General features: G+C 36.2%; 1 protein-coding gene across 1 annotated transcript; it reads left to right on the forward strand.

Annotated features, from left to right (window-relative positions):
- Positions 1-1,155: 1,155 nt before the first annotated feature.
- LOC107819758 (putative DNA helicase MCM9) lies at positions 1,156-14,837 on the forward strand. The gene is made up of 21 exons (XM_075238755.1): positions 1,156-1,450; positions 1,522-1,624; positions 1,712-1,811; positions 2,687-2,825; positions 4,016-4,082; positions 5,881-6,055; positions 6,572-6,671; positions 8,546-8,643; positions 8,744-8,809; positions 9,049-9,141; positions 9,397-9,513; positions 10,557-10,629; positions 10,850-10,916; positions 11,123-11,204; positions 11,340-11,461; positions 11,552-11,619; positions 12,839-12,948; positions 13,027-13,074; positions 13,167-13,319; positions 13,816-13,932; positions 14,463-14,837. The coding sequence occupies exons 1-20, from the start codon at positions 1,332-1,334 to the stop codon at positions 13,902-13,904; spliced, it is 1,989 nt and encodes a 662-aa protein (XP_075094856.1). The 5' UTR covers positions 1,156-1,331; the 3' UTR covers positions 13,905-13,932; positions 14,463-14,837.
- The last annotated feature ends 2,409 nt before the right edge of the window (positions 14,838-17,246 follow it).

Consider the following 17,246-nt stretch of genomic DNA (forward strand, 5'->3'; position numbering starts at 1 on the left):
CAATTGGGTTATGCATGCAGCATTGTATTCGTATAAAATTATGGGTTTTTTCTCACATTCCAAACCACAATTTTCTCGAATAAAATGAATTATTGATCTCAACCATACGCATTCCCTACTTGCTTCATGAATAGCTATTATTTCAGCATGATTTGAAGAAGTAGCAACAATAGATTGCTTTGTGGAGCGCCATGATATGATAGTACCCCCACATGTAAAAACGTATCCGGTTTGAGATCTAGCTTTATAGGGATCAGATAAATAACCTGCATCTGCATAACCAACAAGATCTGCACTATCTTTGTTAGCATAAAACAAACCCATATCATGATTAGTAATATTATCACCACATAGTTTCAATTGAAAAATAATTATGAACATAGCAATTATATCCAATGATAGATTTAAAATCTTGTAACCTTAGATGAGTCCAATCATAACGTGTCTGTGGAAGAACGACCATCTTCAGGTGGTCATATCTATCTTTTAAATTATTCTACAGTATGACTGGATCTTTAACAGTAAGATATTCCATTTTCAGGCCCTCATCAAGGTGATGGCGTAGGAATATCATTGCTTTGGCACAGTCTTGGTTTGATGCTTGATTTTTATTTTTGATGGTGTGTGCCAGATCCATCGCATCAAGATGAATTTCGGCATCAAGCACCCAAGACATGTAGCTTTTGCCCGATATATCCGGGGCTACAAACTCAAATTTAAAAAGATTTGACATTATTTAGAAAAAGAAAGTTCGTACCTCTGATACTTTCAAAGTATTTTCTCGAGATGGCAGAGTCTCGTGCTGATAACGTGTTAAAAAATAAAGATAGTAAAGTAAAGACAAGTATAGAGAAAAACTGATATATTATTCAAACTTCAAACTTCTGTACATAATGAACTGAATTCTCCTCTATTTATAGAAGAAAGGCTGCTTGTAAGCTGTTGTGTCAGATATGGATAATCTTCTACCATGATTAATATTTATTCATAATGGAGTACCGAAAAAATAAACTTATTCAGGACGCTTATTTCTAATGGAGTACTAAATGAACCTCCGTAATATAATATATTTATAACAAATTTCAGTTTATTGCAATCTTCTTCCTTTTAAGAATACGAGCTCATATCGGTCGAATTAATGCCCAAAATAAACAGCGGACCAAATATCTATTTTTCGTTTCTTTTCAACGCGGACCAAATATCATTCCCCTTAACCCTGCGGTTCACGGTGCACCCCAAATTTTCCCGCCCAAAATTCTTGGTCCCCAATTCCCGCCAGACGCGCCGCTGACGGTGAAAGCGAAAAGCCTTTTCCGACGTGGGAAAATCCGATGGAGGGAAACGGTTACAGCAAAGAACTGGCGGCGTATTTGCTAAAGCACCACTCGGAGCAGCTGAGTTCCATCATTCTCTCTCCTGATCCTCGACTTCACTATCCCCTCTTTGTCGAGTAAGCAGCACTACACTACCCTTCGCATTTGGCTCCACGAAATCCCACGATTTTTATTTTTTGTGAAACAGTTTTGCAGAGATAATGGATGATAATCCAACCCTTTCTCAGTTCATTTTCGCTAAACCCACAGAATATTTACCCCTTTTTGATGAAGCTGCCGTCTGGGCTCAGGTATCTTACTTTACCCTCTTTTTCAAAATTCTGTTAAATTAGATTAGTAATCTACATAATCAGTGGTTTTTTTTTGTCTTTGGGTAGAAAGTTATTTTGGCAGATCTTAAACAACGTGAGAACGCAAGCCTTAAGGACAACATACATGTCCGTATCAATATCAGTGGTTCTCCTCTTGAATGCCCTGGTTTGTTCCTTTTTTATCCCTTTATTTCTTTTCGCATTAGTTTTGTTGTATTTAAGCGATATGTATGAATATTTTAAAGATTCTTCTATATTATTTGTGTAGTTTAACCGGTTGTAGAGGTTACCCCGGCGAATTTACAGTTCAACTTATTGGTTCATCCGGACCTAGTAGCTTTGTTCGGATCCATGTGTGTTTAAAAATTCACTAAAAAAGTACAAATAATTGGTTGCGAATCCAGTAAATTAAAAGAGTTATGGTAATTTCCCAAACTCGAACCCTTAAAGCTTAAATCCTTGATCCAACGGAGGTTACATATCTTATTTTCCATATTACTGCCCCATGCTTACTATAGACAATTACTTTAGTTGGGTTTTGAACAACTTGATAGTATCTATCAAAAATCTTCTACACCATCAGTGTAGATAAATTAAACCCATTATTGTTTAGGATTTAAATTATCTTACTGACCATGTAGAGATTTTAACTGGTTAAGACATGTTACTAGCCTTAATTACCATTTGACCTCACTTTGCACAAGTACCTGTAATAGGCTTCCAAACAACATGATAGTGTAAAGAAATTTTATACTATTAGTGTATAAAAGTTAAACTCTATTGGTTATGTTCCTAATACTAGAATTTTTACAAGTTTCACATGTAAATGCACATGCTCCGATCAGAAAAAGCACATATTACTAGTATGCTTTCAGCTATTCCGTGCATATTTCTTTTCTATATCCAAGTCATAAATCCTTCACTACCCTTGCTAAATAATGCTTCAGTGCATTGCAGTTTTAAGTATACCTTGTAATATCACATTCTCAAAAAAAGTATACCTTGTAATATCAAACTTAGTCATTTTTTATAATGTTTTAGAGACATTTCCCAGCATTGGCCGTGTGAGGGTGAAGCATCGTGGAATGCTTCTTACTATCAAAGGGACTATAATCAGGTCTGGAGCAGTGAAGATGATTGAAGGGGAGAGGATATATGAGTGTCGGCGATGTAAGCACAGGTTGTTCTTGTGTGCCTCTCACCTAGTCATTCTGCTAGTTTCAATTCTTCCAACTAGGTTGAAAATCATGGAGATATTTTCACAAAGCATTAATGGAATCATTGATTTATTTTATCAAGTCTAATACAAACTAATCAAAGTAATTGGTTCAACTTTGTCTCATATGGAAATTAGTATGTCAGGATTCAACTGAAAAACGTCTTATCTTTGCAATTATAATTCCAATTTGCCAGAAAACTTTTCTACTAGAATCGGATTGCCGTAATTTTCACTTACCACAACTGTTCCTCAACCTTAATCTTATTTAGACAAATTATTTTTACTTCTTTGTTAGTGACATCTCTAACTAACAAAACAAATTGTTGCACCTGATACCAAGTAACTAAGGATGCTCATCTGGTTTTTCAACAATATTGGGTCGCCAAATAAGTGGCATGGGGTTGGTATATTCCTCAACAAGGGATAACAACAGAATGAGCAATTACAAATTAGCAACGGATCTCCATGTTTCATCTTTTATTAAAGATATATTTGGTAATTGTAATTGAACATGGATGATTCCCTTGTAAGACTTTGTGGGCGCTTAGCATCCTTAAAAATTTGAGCTCAGCTTTAATTAATCCTTTATGGGACCGAACTCAGTGCAGACATGCTTAATTCGATTGGTAGAGTCTGTATATTGCTCCAGTAGACTAATTCTGTTGGCTAAACTTCCGTTTTGTTCTGACTTCTATAATCACGTAGGATGTGTTTGGTTACTATAATAGGTAAAGATGCTTCCATTTCTATATAGGCTAAGTGGGTTGTGTAAGATATTGCTTAACATAACTAACTTTCGAACAGATTTATAAATTAGGCTAAAACCTCCAATTTGCCAGAATTTGGCTTCTCAGAGGATATGCTTATGTCAAAAACAGACTTCTACATCTCACATTGGGGCTTGCATTTCTCTGATGCCTGAAAAAAATTTGTTAGAAAGGCGATTTAGCTTGTTTATAACATAATGTTCTTAGACAACTCTTTATCACTCTGAGGTCAAAACGTCCACACATTTTTTTCTGCTTTCCTTTTAACTGGTCGTACCAAAAAAATCAATTTAGTCTTATGGAAAGATTACACGGTCAAGGTTTTACCATATGCTAATCTACCCCTAACAGATAATTATTGGCTAAGAAGGAAAGTTTATGTAGGTTCAAGGTTTATCCGGAGGTGGAAACTAGGAATTCAATTCCAAAACCAATTTTTTGTCCCTCACAGGTCTGTTCCCAACTATCCTTATTTTTTTTTGCGTGGACAAACACGCAATGCTTTGAATTTGCTAATATATTTTGTTTATCTCCATTTGATTACGCGTGGAAGAAAAGCTCTTTTTAATCTTCTTTTGCTTTTGCTATACATCAGTATACATTCACATTTCCTCTAAGCCTTATCTCATAAGAGTAGGGTCTATGTGAATTCCAACTAGATTCTTCTTTTGGATTTTCTAGTTACTTTTAGCTTTGAAAGAAATGGATGTTGCTTTGTGGCATTGTTCCAAATGATGCAATGAGATTGCACTTGAATACCTTTTTCTGGCAGCTTATTAACAATAATACAATGGGTGGGTTGTTTTTCTTTTTTATGTTTTCTGGTTAAGAAAATCACAAATATTAATTTTTTTATAACATACTTAAATGTAAGTAAGCAATACCGCAAAGCATTTCAAACTATTTTAGAGTGGAAAAGAATTACATTTTTTCCCTATTAAGACCAAATAACAGGCATATTGAATTCTTTCTAGATGTTTACAGAGATTATTTTGTTGGCTTAGAGGAGATTCTGTAATTAGCTTTTCCGATTTCACGAATTTGCTGGACTCTGTTACTGTGTAGTTTTTGTTAGAATCCTGATCCTTCGTAAACTTTTTGGTACCTTCTTGGTACTGTTCAATTAATACTTTACCTTATAATTAAAAAGGACAGTCATACTGAATTCTTATGAACGAAACATGCTTCCTACTTTAACAGTTCTAGATCTGTCCCACTGAATTTAGGAACTTTACATGTTCAACCATGCCAATTGATTTGATAGAGACTTTTGTTTGTTACAAAGTATTCAACTAGAAGTAGATTGGTATGGGTAATTTTGTAAGCAATTTGTCCCGACAAGAGAAGCTCTTTTTGGTTAGATATGAATTTGTACCACATTTTATTTTGAGAAACTTGATAACTAGCAACAGATTTGGCCAAGTATGAAATTTTGGAGTGTAATGTGTGGGCTATAGCAGAACACCCAGTGGATTAGTGTAGGTGAACTAAGCTGGTCCTGCCCTTTGCCGGACCTTGCGCATAGTGGGAGTTTAGTGCACTGTAGATGAAGGAAGCTAGTCCTGCCCTTTGCCGGACCTTGCGCATAGCGGGAGCTTAGTGCAGCGGACTGGCCTCTAAAAAAAGAATAAATTTTCGAGTGCAACATGAGGAGATATTAACATAAGCTGCACTATACTAATTTTTGTATAATCAGGTTTCCTTTAATTGTCACATAAGTGTGAGAGTTACAAGAAAGTTAAGCATTAGAAGCTGAATACGTCCATAAATTGAGTTTATGGAAAAGAACTGGAATAGTAAAAAACTGAAATAGATACCAAACTTGGGACGAGTGAAATGTTTTGTATTGTATCCTCCTATATTTGAGATATTGGATCATTTTCACACAATGTCTGAAATTGAGGCGACATAATAAATATGACTATGTTATCTTTCCTTTACCTTTACTAAAGTGTGCACTTAACTGTGCTTTCTGTTTAAAGCCCCACCAGATACTTGGTGCTTATTTATACTTTTCGCCTCTGATAACCATGCTGGTAACAGTAAAATCCAAACTGCCTCATAGATTATATATGCTGTGTTGTTTTACTTCATTATTCAATCTCGAATTTCTATTCTCTCCTTTTCTACCCTCATTCCCTCCCATTCTCCATGTTGGTTTTGCAATAACCTTCATCCAGTTTGGTTTAGCATTTTCTAAAACCAGCTGCTTGTAAGAAAATCAATAATCTCTTAAAGTTCTTTTACAGAGGCCTAAGTTTTGTGAAAGCACAAGTTTTCAGCTTGTAGAAGACAATAAGATCTGTCATGATTATCAGGAGCTTAAAATCCAAGAAAGTACTCAGGTATTGGGTGTTGGGGCTATTCCTCGCTCCATTCCTGTCATTCTGAAGGATGATCTTGTTGACATGGTTAAAGCTGGAGGTACTATTTTCTTAAAACTAGCTTGTTTGCAGTTCAATAAAGGTGTGTGGGCTGATTAGCTGTCCCTTGATGCTTGTACTACAGAATATGCTAAAACATCTTATGCTCTGACGCCACAAAGATTTAAGCCCCTCCATCCTACATGGTTCAAAAGATCATTGTTTTGTCTCATTTAGGACATTTATCATTCACATGTTATAGAATTTTTTTTTTGATGTAAAGCACCCTATTCGCTACAAATTTTGGAATTGAAAATTTCGAAGCATTTATTTGAGTAATCAAGGTCAAAGTTAAGATATGTTTTGAATTTGAAGCAGTAATAGGTTGCTTTTCATAATGGAGGTAGTTTATATGTCAGTCTGCTCATTTGCAATGTTGTTCTGTGTTATTTTATGTTAATTCATCTTCTACCCTAATGAGACACAATTCTCTCTTTTCTTCCTCTTTTTCAATGATAAGCTTGATACAGATTTTCTTCCTTGTCCTTTATTTACTGCCATGTTTTAATGTCGTCAGATGATGTGATTGTCACTGGGATCTTAACCGCCAAATGGTCCCCCGATTTAAGAGATGTTCGCTGTGACCTTGATCCGGTACTAATTGCCAACCATATAAGGTAAAGGGAGTACACTCAGTTCATTTTGAGAATGATTTCAATTCATTTCATGTGACCACAAGTCAAACCCGGATAGTTAAAGGATTTTTATCCAATTATTTGTGCAGAACCTATGAATGCGAGTTATTGTATCTTGTACAAATCATTGCTGTTGCTTGAGATGAAGTGCATCACTTTAATTTGTCCTTAAGTATTAGGTTGTTTAGAGTAGCAGAGTAAACCATGGCGAGCTCAATCTCCCTCTTTTTTCCTTTTGCTTTCGATCCTTGTCAATTTAATTTGAGAATGAAATCAGAAAGTGCCACTTAAACTGGTAGATACTGCTTGATATCTCATCAATTGGGAATGATGGTTAATAATTGGGTAAAACAGAAGCAGGTCACCTTTTTCTTTTTGTTTCCTCTCATTTAACATTGTTTCCAGTGATGTAGATTTTTTCTCATCATAAAAGTACTAGCATGGTTTCATTACACCATCTCCGCTCCCCTCTCTTAAGGTTTATTTTTGTTATCACGGCATCTTCTTGATGCCATTCAATGAAACAACTTACCTTGTCGGAAAATAAAAATAAAAATAAAGGAGAAGTAGAGTAATTCTAAGCCTTAGGTTGGTTCTTGTTCAGTAGATACATCAATTTCATACAGTAAAGCATGGTGTAGATGCAGTGGCGGACCCAAGTGGTGGCTAGCGGGTTCAACTGAACCCGCTTCACAAAAAAATAATACTGTGTATATGTATAAATTAGGATTAAAACTGTGTAAATTTTGCATAAATATTTTATTTGAACCCACTTGACAACTACTATTTTACGACTAAATTTATATAATTCTAAGATTGAACTCGCTTGCACAAAATCCTGGGTCCGCCACTGTGTAGATGCAATGAAGACTTTGGATGAGAGCTAATTTGCTCCGACACAGCAGTTTAGGTGCCGCATCCGTGTCGACTCGACACTAGTATGGGTGTGGGTATGGGATCTGTACCGGATCTGGTCAAATAATTTTGGGTACTTTGACCACGACAGACGGAAAAATTCGAGACGAGATACAATTTGATTCCAAATCAGACCAAAATTAGGGTAAATTTAAAGAAAATAACATACCTTATCTAGGAAATCAATAAAGTAATTCAGACTTTACAAGCTATACGTAAGTATTCCACAAAATTTCTCATAATTTAGAGATATTTTTATTTTTTGAATTATTTTTAGCCGGATCCCCGCACCCGTATCCGTTCTAGGATCCGTATCCCAGAATCTTAAAATTTACATTTTTAATGATCCGACCTCTAGATCTGCACCCGTGTCGGATTATCCGCACCCGTGTCCAAGCAACTTAGGATGAGAGTATGTAGTTGGCCTTTTACTGATAGTATAGGGGAGTCCCAATGAAGGGCTCAGAGTATGAAGAATTGCCTTTGAATTCTTTCACTGATTTTTGTTACCAGAAAGGTGGTCATCCTCCAGGGTCTTGTTGTAGTTCCTCTTTCCTTTTGATTGATAGGTAAAGAAATACGATATGACTAATTGAATTTGTCATCTTCCAAGCTAAAATAGCATTGTGATATTTGTAGAGCTTAATGAATCTTATATCCAAGGAGGAATGGCCAAATAAGGATTTAAACTTAGAAGAGATAACAATAATATAATTGTTTTTATTAAAAAGTATCAGGAGCAGATGTACACTTTTATCTCTCATAATATTTCAAAAACTTACACGAAGCAAAACATGACTTTCAAAACTTAGAGATGGAAGGCTTTGCTGACCTACCACCTTTTGTCTCCACCACTGCTTGGAGGAGGTAATATATTTCTCTGACTCTTTCTCATAAAATAAACTGCCTTTCTTCACGCATTTCCTATAATGTATCTTCAGGAGAATGAATGAGCTAAAGTCAGAAATCGATATCCCTGATGATGCTATTCTCAAATTCAAGCAGTTTTGGATTGATTTTAAAGATACTCCTTTAAAGGGTAAAAATTCTTTGAACAAGTTGGATTTTAAATTACTTGCTAAAAGTACTTGGGACTCAGACCTGCTTTTCTTTCTATTCTCCTTCATTCCTAAACGCAGGTAGGAATGCTATTCTCAAAGGTATTTGCCCACAGGTCTTTGGGCTTTTCACAGTCAAGCTTGCAGGTATTGTCCCCTGCAAGTGTCTCCTTTTCAGTTGATGTCACATGTGTAATTGTTAATTTATAGTTTTAACTTGTTCGATATAAAGTAGAGGGAATTTGTGTTACTCTTGGTTTTCTCTCAGCAACTGTGCATCGTGAAAAGTATCCCCTATGATGTTAATGTATAATTCAATCTGTCCAAATGATGATGGATAATCCCTTTACCATTTTGGCCAATGACCAACTTCGAGTTCAATGTAGTGGCATTGACGCTTATTGGAGGTGTCCAACATGTTGATGCTTCTGGAACAAAAGTTAGAGGAGAGTCTCATTTGCTTCTCGTTGGTGATCCTGGTAATGGATTGTAATGTTAAATGTTTTGAATCAAGATTGAAGAATATCTTCTTTGTAGGCAAATGGTCATCTTTAGAGATTTCACTTCTTCCAGCACTCATTTAATTGTGTCTAGCACTAATGTGCTGCATAGCAGCCGGTACACTTGATTTCACCTTCTTTCATGGTTGTGGTGACATCTTATGGAGCGTGATATTCATTTGAATTTTGGGTTGTCACAAATGAGATAATGTGGTTGCTTACTTATCCTGTCAGGCACTGGGAAGTCACAGTTTCTGAAGTTTGCTGCTAAATTAAGCAATAGATCTGTCATAACGACTGGGCTGGGAAGCACTAGCGCTGGATTGACTGTTACAGCAGTTAAAGATGGAGGTAGATTGTTCATGTTATCTTGTTACTCACTAATAGCTGTCATGTTGAAGTATGTAGCTAGCTGTCTCTATCTATTTGCGTTGATCATATTGAAGTGGTAATCTGTCTGTGTTTCTGTCACAGCACTCGCACAGAGACAGTCATGATAGCAAGCCCACATACATTAATTCTTCGATGAAACTAAAACTAATAGTTTGTGTGGTCTACTGGGTACTGCTGGGAATTCTTCTTACATCTCAAATCTTCTTTAGTTCCTTTTCTATTAGAAAGTGACACATGTAATTTTTTTGAGATTTATACTAGTGCACTTTCAGTTCACAAACTGGATAAAGTAGGATGGGACATTCCCAAATGAATTGCCCTCAGAGATTCCACTGCATATGTTGAATACTTTGATATGGTTCCATCCTCTTTAGTTAATGCTAGATGATTAACAATTAATCAAATCTCCCGTAATGAAGAAAGTAAATCTAAATCAAATTTGTTTTGCAGCTTTGAGAAACTAGGGAGCAGTGTTTAAAGTAATATAATAGTGTATATTACTATTAGGAATAATTCCAACCTTAAAACACTTTAGATTCTATATAGAACAGCATTTTTACTTGCATCATGAAAATCCAAGTAAGCATATAACAACCTAAAAGTTTCTGTTCATAAAATTTACATCAACAAAAAAATTGTACAAAGCAAAGGAAGTTTAGGTAGTATTATGGTTTGTTTATCTGACCTAAAGGCATAATAGTCTTGTTGAATTCAAATGTGGTTCTGAGTTAGTACTAGTACCCCGCTAAGATTAAATGATCTGTTTTTTTTATATAAAGAAAAGAGTACTGTAAGACTACATAATCTGTTATGCTGAAATAAAGGAGATGTGGGTTAACTCAGGCTGTTATACCTTTTAAATCCAGAAACAATATGAGCGGACGATTCATTGGAGTGCCTCTCCATCACGCGAACCAAACACGCACTTAATTCTTGATAATATTTTGACCTATATGTACAGTTATTTGATCATCAAGTGTAAAAGCGAGCTATATTTTCAGGAGAGTGGATGTTAGAAGCTGGTGCACTTGTATTAGCAGATGGTGGTCTCTGTTGCATTGATGAATTTGACAGGTATCTTATAGCTGTTGTTGGAGTCTTAGGTTGATTTGTTTCAGTTTCTCCATGTTTTGATATAACTTGTGTGGCTTGAATTGCAGTCTGCACTTTAGTTACGGTTATATGTAGGTTGTTGATTCAAATTATTTAATGATTGTTTTCTGTAGTAAAATATAGCCAGTAATGTTATCCTACACATTAATTTGATGTTGACTCATCAAATTCTGTTTGGCAGCATGAGGGAGCATGACAGAGCAACCATCCATGAAGCAATGGAGCAGCAGACTATAAGTGTTGCAAAGGTATATCATTCTTTGAAGAACCTAATTTCTTCTTCTTTTGGTATAGTACCAATACATGCATGATTGGCAAGGTCATGAGTTCTTGATATTTTCTTCATTCTTCCTTTTTCCGCCTTATTTCCAGACCCCCTAATATCTACTGTTCTAGTGCTCTTAATTACTTCGATGAATCCTTTTCTGATCCTTGATGATTGGTTAATCTCTAGGCTGGTCTGGTGACAACTCTCAGTACAAGGACACTTGTGTTTGGAGCAACTAACCCTAAGGGGCAATATGACAAGGATCAGCGTATCTTTTCTTCTGATGTCCTCTTTCTTAATTTTTTTACCTTTCATCTTTCTGCAAGCTAGAATCTCCATCCAGGCATCTTAAACGCCTTGCTCCCCATCTCATTTTGTTTTCTATGTTTTTAACACAAGCTAGCTCTATCTGTTAATACGACGCTCTCTGGCCCGCTGCTGAGCAGATTTGATATAGTCCTAGTTCTCTTAGACACTAGAAACCCAGAGTGGGATGCTGTTGTTTCTTCACATATTCTTGCTGAGGTGATGGATCTAAAACAATGTGAATACATTATTATTTAGTCATGAAGCGTCAATTAGCTGGATGAAAATTCTCTTTTATGTGATTGAAAGGAAGAAACAAAGAGCCATAATTCTGAAGAGGATCTAAGGAGTACCTGGGCACTTCCAATGCTCAGAAGGTAAAATGCTTCCCAACAACCATCCGGATTCTGATGTATATGATATGTGCTCATCTTTAATTAACTACTACTCCAGTCTAGTTGTGGTTTGTTGCCACTTTGGCTAGACTGCTTCTATATATAAAGACAACAACAACAACAACAACATACTCGGTGTAGTTCCACAAGTGGGGTCTGGTGAGGGTAGAGTGTACGCGGACCTTCTGCCTTTAAAAAGGCAGAGGCTGTTTCCGGTAGACCCTCGGCTCAGGAAGGGGAGAGGGGAGGGGCAATAACAAGCAAACCGATCTGACAACCGAAGCAAAAATACAGATGTGATAAGTTCCCAAATATGAAGACTCAGATATGATAAGTTCCCAAATATGATTATTGACATTGTTCATGAACAGTAAGAGATTATGCATGTGCTTTTGCTTATCAATAACAGTGAAACTGGCCAAGGTGAGTAAGTCCATAAAAATGATTATTGACTGTTCCAAGTATTGCCTAAACCAATAGTATTAGCTTATTCCTTCCCCCCCCCCCCCCTATCTATTTCAATATGGATGATGCGCTACTCTTATGGTTTCTTTTTCCTTTGTAGAAGCTGGTACAAGACTGAGTTACGTAAAGCAACATGCAAGAAATTTCTCTTTTCACATTTCTTAATTCTGCAAAGATTTGTAGTTTAATGCTAATTCTTATTGGGAGAAGGTTGTTTAGCATGAATTTTCTTTAAAGCATTTAAAACTGGAAGGTCTCCAATTGGAATGCATGTATAAGTAAACAAAAAGGTTAAAGGGTCATTTTGGAGCCCAAAAGATTAAAGTCTAAAAGCATATCCATAGTCTTGCTAGCAGCACTGATTTTGAGTGTCTGAATTGTCACGAGACTTTCATGTCACGTGTTGTACAGTAGGCTTTAGTTGGTAGTTAGAAAAACATTTTAATCATATTAATGTCTCAGGCTCCTACTTTACCTTACAAAAAAATATGTCATGGGCTCCTGAACGGTGTGTGCAGTGTCGGTGAGTGCAACTTATCAAAACAATTTAGCATAATGGAAATGCACATGACTCTAAGAAAAACATTAATTCTAATTTATTTATTTGTGTTCTCCCATTTTATTACCATGTTAACTCCAGCAAAAGAAAATCTTCAGCAGCAATTACTCCATCAATTACTCCATCACATTCTGGTGATGAGATGGCAGCGTTATGTCTTCTGATGACATCTTGTAGGTACATCCAATTTGTGAAGAGATACTTTAGACCAGTCCTCACAAAAGAGGCAGAAAAGGTTATCTCAAGCTATTACCAATTGCAGAGAAGATCTGTGACTCAAAATGCAGGTCACTAGGCATCATCGTTGTCGCTAAATATTCTAATTGTTGCATGACTATGCACTTAACAACTGTGAACATCTGCAGCAAGAACAACTGTGCGTATGCTGGAGAGTCTGATAAGACTTGCTCAAGGTGTATCATTGACTCTCTAGCTTTTTTTCATGGTTTGGCCCTATATGATCTATTTGTGACTTATTCTGAAGAACCAATATGGAATTTTACAGCACATGCAAGATTGATGTTTAGAAATGAGGTCACTAGATTGGATGCCATCACTGCCATCTTGTGCATTGAGTCATCCATGACTACCTCGGCTATAGTGGACAGCATGGGGAATGCATTGCACTCCAATTTTGCAGAAAATCCTGATCAAGAATGTATCCTAATGGTATCTTCTTATTCGCATGCACATGAATCATGATGCAGAAACCTTTGAAATTAACTTCTTCTAACAAAATTGTATTTACTTCTATGTGAGTGTTCAGTCATTAGTGCCAAAGTTGCTGAAATATTTTTCTTTGTTGAGGAACTAGTAAATATTGTGCCTCTTGAGTCGTACCCACAACATCCAAGCAACACAGAAAATGCATAAAAAGTACTTGTATGAACATATGTAAACTTGTTTTTTGTTAGTATGTGTATTAAGTTACCCTTTTGTCATAATCTGCCTGATGGTATTTCAGTAAATCTATTTCCAATCTGCTTGTGAATTGGCTTCATGTCTGGGGTGCTAGTCAGCAAGAATTTATTCTCTTTGTTTCATCTATAGCAGAGTTGGGTTATATATTTAAGCAAATGCTCCTTCAAATATAGATGCTTCATATTCATTTGTTTTTGCATATTGTATGTTATTCTTGACAACACATATTATAGACGCCAAGCAAGAAAGACTGATCCTTGAGAAGTTGAGCTTACTAGACGAATTCCCTGAAGTAATCAGCACTGGAAGCTCAATATGCTGATGAAGTTCAATCTGTATCCTGAGAACAGGTAATTAGAATGATTGCTGATTCTCTCTCTACCTGTATCACATCTCACGACTTTGTATAACTTCAAAAATGAGCATAAAGGTATCAAAATCACTATGAAACACTTTAACCTTGATTTATAGATACCCCTATGCTCATCAGCAATTGCAGTCGATTCACCAAATCTATAAATTGAGATGTGCGCATATAAAGTTGCAGCATCTTGACTAAATTGACTTCTCATAGATGGAGATGCAATTTCCATAATGTTAGCTTATGTATCATGTGCCAATAGTCGTTTTTTTTTCTTTCTTAATATGTTACGTTTATTCATATTGGAACAAAACAATTCAGAATTATTGTTCTTTTTATAACCGATTGTTATTTTATTAATCAACAAAAACCAGCACCAAACAACCTTGCTTGGGGTTTTTGTTTTCCATATTTTCTCTTCCATGGCCACTGATTATTTCTTCCAAACAATTCAGAATTTTGTTATATTACTACTTACCAGTTTCAAAAAAAATAAAAACCTCAAATGTTGTTATACAGCATCTCTTATAGATCAAGCCAAGAACGGGGTCTACAACTTTTTTAGTGCACGCATATCCCCAACGAAGGCAAGGAGCTGGATCTGTTAGCTGAAGGAAGAAGTCCAAGTCATCTTCAGCATGTCAAAATCATATACTAGTAATTCAGATGCAACGGCTATTAGCTTCATCAATTGGTGGGTAGTCATTAATGTATCCATTTAAATTGCCTGAGTCACTTCTGAGTATGATTAGCAGATATATTGTTAGTTTTCCAGGTTAAAAAAGAGCACCGCATTTCATTACATGTATAAACGGCATTAACAAGTTTTGCCTCTTTTGATTGTTGTAAGACCATAGAGTAACAAATTTAGAAAGATGAAGATATTTGATCCTTTCATTAGTGGTGTTAATCGGTGTAACTCTGCGGTTTTCCTTAGCTCATTTTGTAGTTTACTTTCGTTTCATCTTCCAATAGTGAAATATTTTAGTCATCAGCTCCGCCTCACTTGCCGGTTAATGGCCACGGTAAGGTGGGTTCCAGGAGAATTTATGGACTTCTCTTGATAGCCGAATTACTATTTCAAGTGTTAGCATGTGTTCTTGTAATACCTTTTTTTTTTTTTTTTTTTGAACGATTTTATATCCACTTTGAGAATAATCTTTGTAAAAGGGGGGCTTTGACTGACCTTTTACTACAAGAGACCTTTTACTACAAGAGTTGAACTTGGAAACCAAGTTTAGAAAGCTAAAAAGCTAACACCAAAATATAGTTACATAGTGTTGAACTTGGAAACCAAGTTTAGAAAGCTAAAAAGTTAACACCAAAATATAGTTACATAGTGGCTATAAAGTTGAAAATTCAAGGTGGGTCATATGTGAGGGTGCTTGCTTTTTTCTTCTTGACTTTAAATGAAGGAAGTTGCAATCTATCGGTATTTACCAAGCCTCGAACCTGCCCAGGTAGGCTATCAAAAGTGTTATATATACTAAGATCTGTCAGATTGTGGTTAAGGGATGCCAATTTGTCCGCAACACGATTTGTTCTCTATAGCAGTGCCGAGTTTTAATATCATGAGTATTTACTAACAACTTTATCTCTTCTACTGTATCACTGATTCTCCAAGGTGTATCCCATTCTCCAATCACTGCGTTCTGAACGATGAGTGAGTCAGTTTCTCCTATGATTGAGTTTAAAGCCATTGTTGATGCACCATTTAAGGCCATAGAGCAATGCACTAGCTTCTTCAGTATTACTGGTGCCCTTTCTCATTGGCAATGAATATGCCATTATTAGACAACCATCACTCCCTCGCACTATACCTCTTCCTCCACAGTTGCCATTTAGACAAGATCCATCATTGTTCAGTTTCACAAAGAGAGGTGGTGGTTTGAGCCATTTCATCATAATAAAGCAGTTCATCACCATCTGGACTTCATACATGTTACATACATCTTCCCAGTTGTTTCCAAAGTTGATCTTCTTGAAATGAGATTTGATAAGCTGAGTGATGTTGAACGTAATCATCTCTTTGGATCTGTGAAAAGATGATTTTTCCATATCAAATCTAGAGCTGCACCTAGACCTCCATAGCTCCCAAACGATGATAGGAGGCATGATTTTGTGTATGTAGTTAGCCATAGGATTTTTTCCCTTCTGTTTTCGGCAATTGAGTATAAGAGCCCTCAGATTGCTGTTTCTATACTCAATGCCCAATCTGCCAACAAAGAAATTCTACACTTGTTGTGCATATTGACCACTATAGAATAAATGATCTGTTGTTTCAGGTCCATGGATGTCACTGAAACTAGCACAATAACTGCACCTAGAGTCGGCGACAATCCCAAGGATAGAAATTCTCTCATCAGTGGCAACCTTGTTGTGAACATCCCTCCATGTCATAAAGGACATTTTAAAAGGAACACCTTTCTACCAAATGTTAGCGTCATAGCTAGAAACTCTCTTTCTTTGCCTTAACAGATTCCATGCACTTGATATAGTAAATTTGACATTGTTATTGCTAATCCAGATTGCTGAATCCTCCTTTTGTTGGTTGATGAGAACCTGCAAGGAAGACAAAGAAGATAGGTAAGTTTTTATGTGTTCAGAGGGTTGGTACTACAGAACTGACCAATCATATTGGCCATCCTTGAGTACTTCATTAATCTTTATATTACTCAATATGGGATTATCAGAGAGAGTTTCATAAAGAGGACCCTTGTCCATCCAATTGTCAAACCAGAAGTTGATGTTGCCTTTTTCAATTTTCCAAAGTATATTTTTCTCCACTTTGTTTTTGATTGAATACATAGCTTTCCAACTATAGGAATTTCTTTTCATTCAGTTTGTACAAACTGGATTGCTCCCATTACAATACTTTGCTTTCATGAATTGAGCCCAAAGGGATTGGGTGGTTTTGAATTTCCACCACTGCTTGGCATTGAAGGCATTGTAAATGTCTTCTAATTTCCTGAATCCTGTTCCTCTTTCCTCAAAAGGAAAACACAAAGTCTTCCATGCCACCCACTGGTATTTCTCCCTATTTGCATGCCCTGACCAAAAATAATCTGGCCAAATATGTCTCAATCAGTTCAAAGGATTCTTTGGGAGGATGATATTCAGAGCCAGGAGAACATGCTTGATGAGAACTTCCCTTCCATCTGTTGATAAGAATTTCAAATGTCATCCTTTGATTTTGTTAATGACCTTGCTCACCATATCTGAGAATGTGGCAAGAGTTTTCCTTCCAGTATATATAGGACACCCTAGGTACTTTATAGGAAAATTACCATGTCTCATACAAAG

This window comes from Nicotiana tabacum, chromosome 19 (genome assembly GCF_000715075.1).
Source record: "Nicotiana tabacum cultivar K326 chromosome 19, ASM71507v2, whole genome shotgun sequence".
Taxonomy (NCBI): domain Eukaryota; kingdom Viridiplantae; phylum Streptophyta; class Magnoliopsida; order Solanales; family Solanaceae; genus Nicotiana; species Nicotiana tabacum.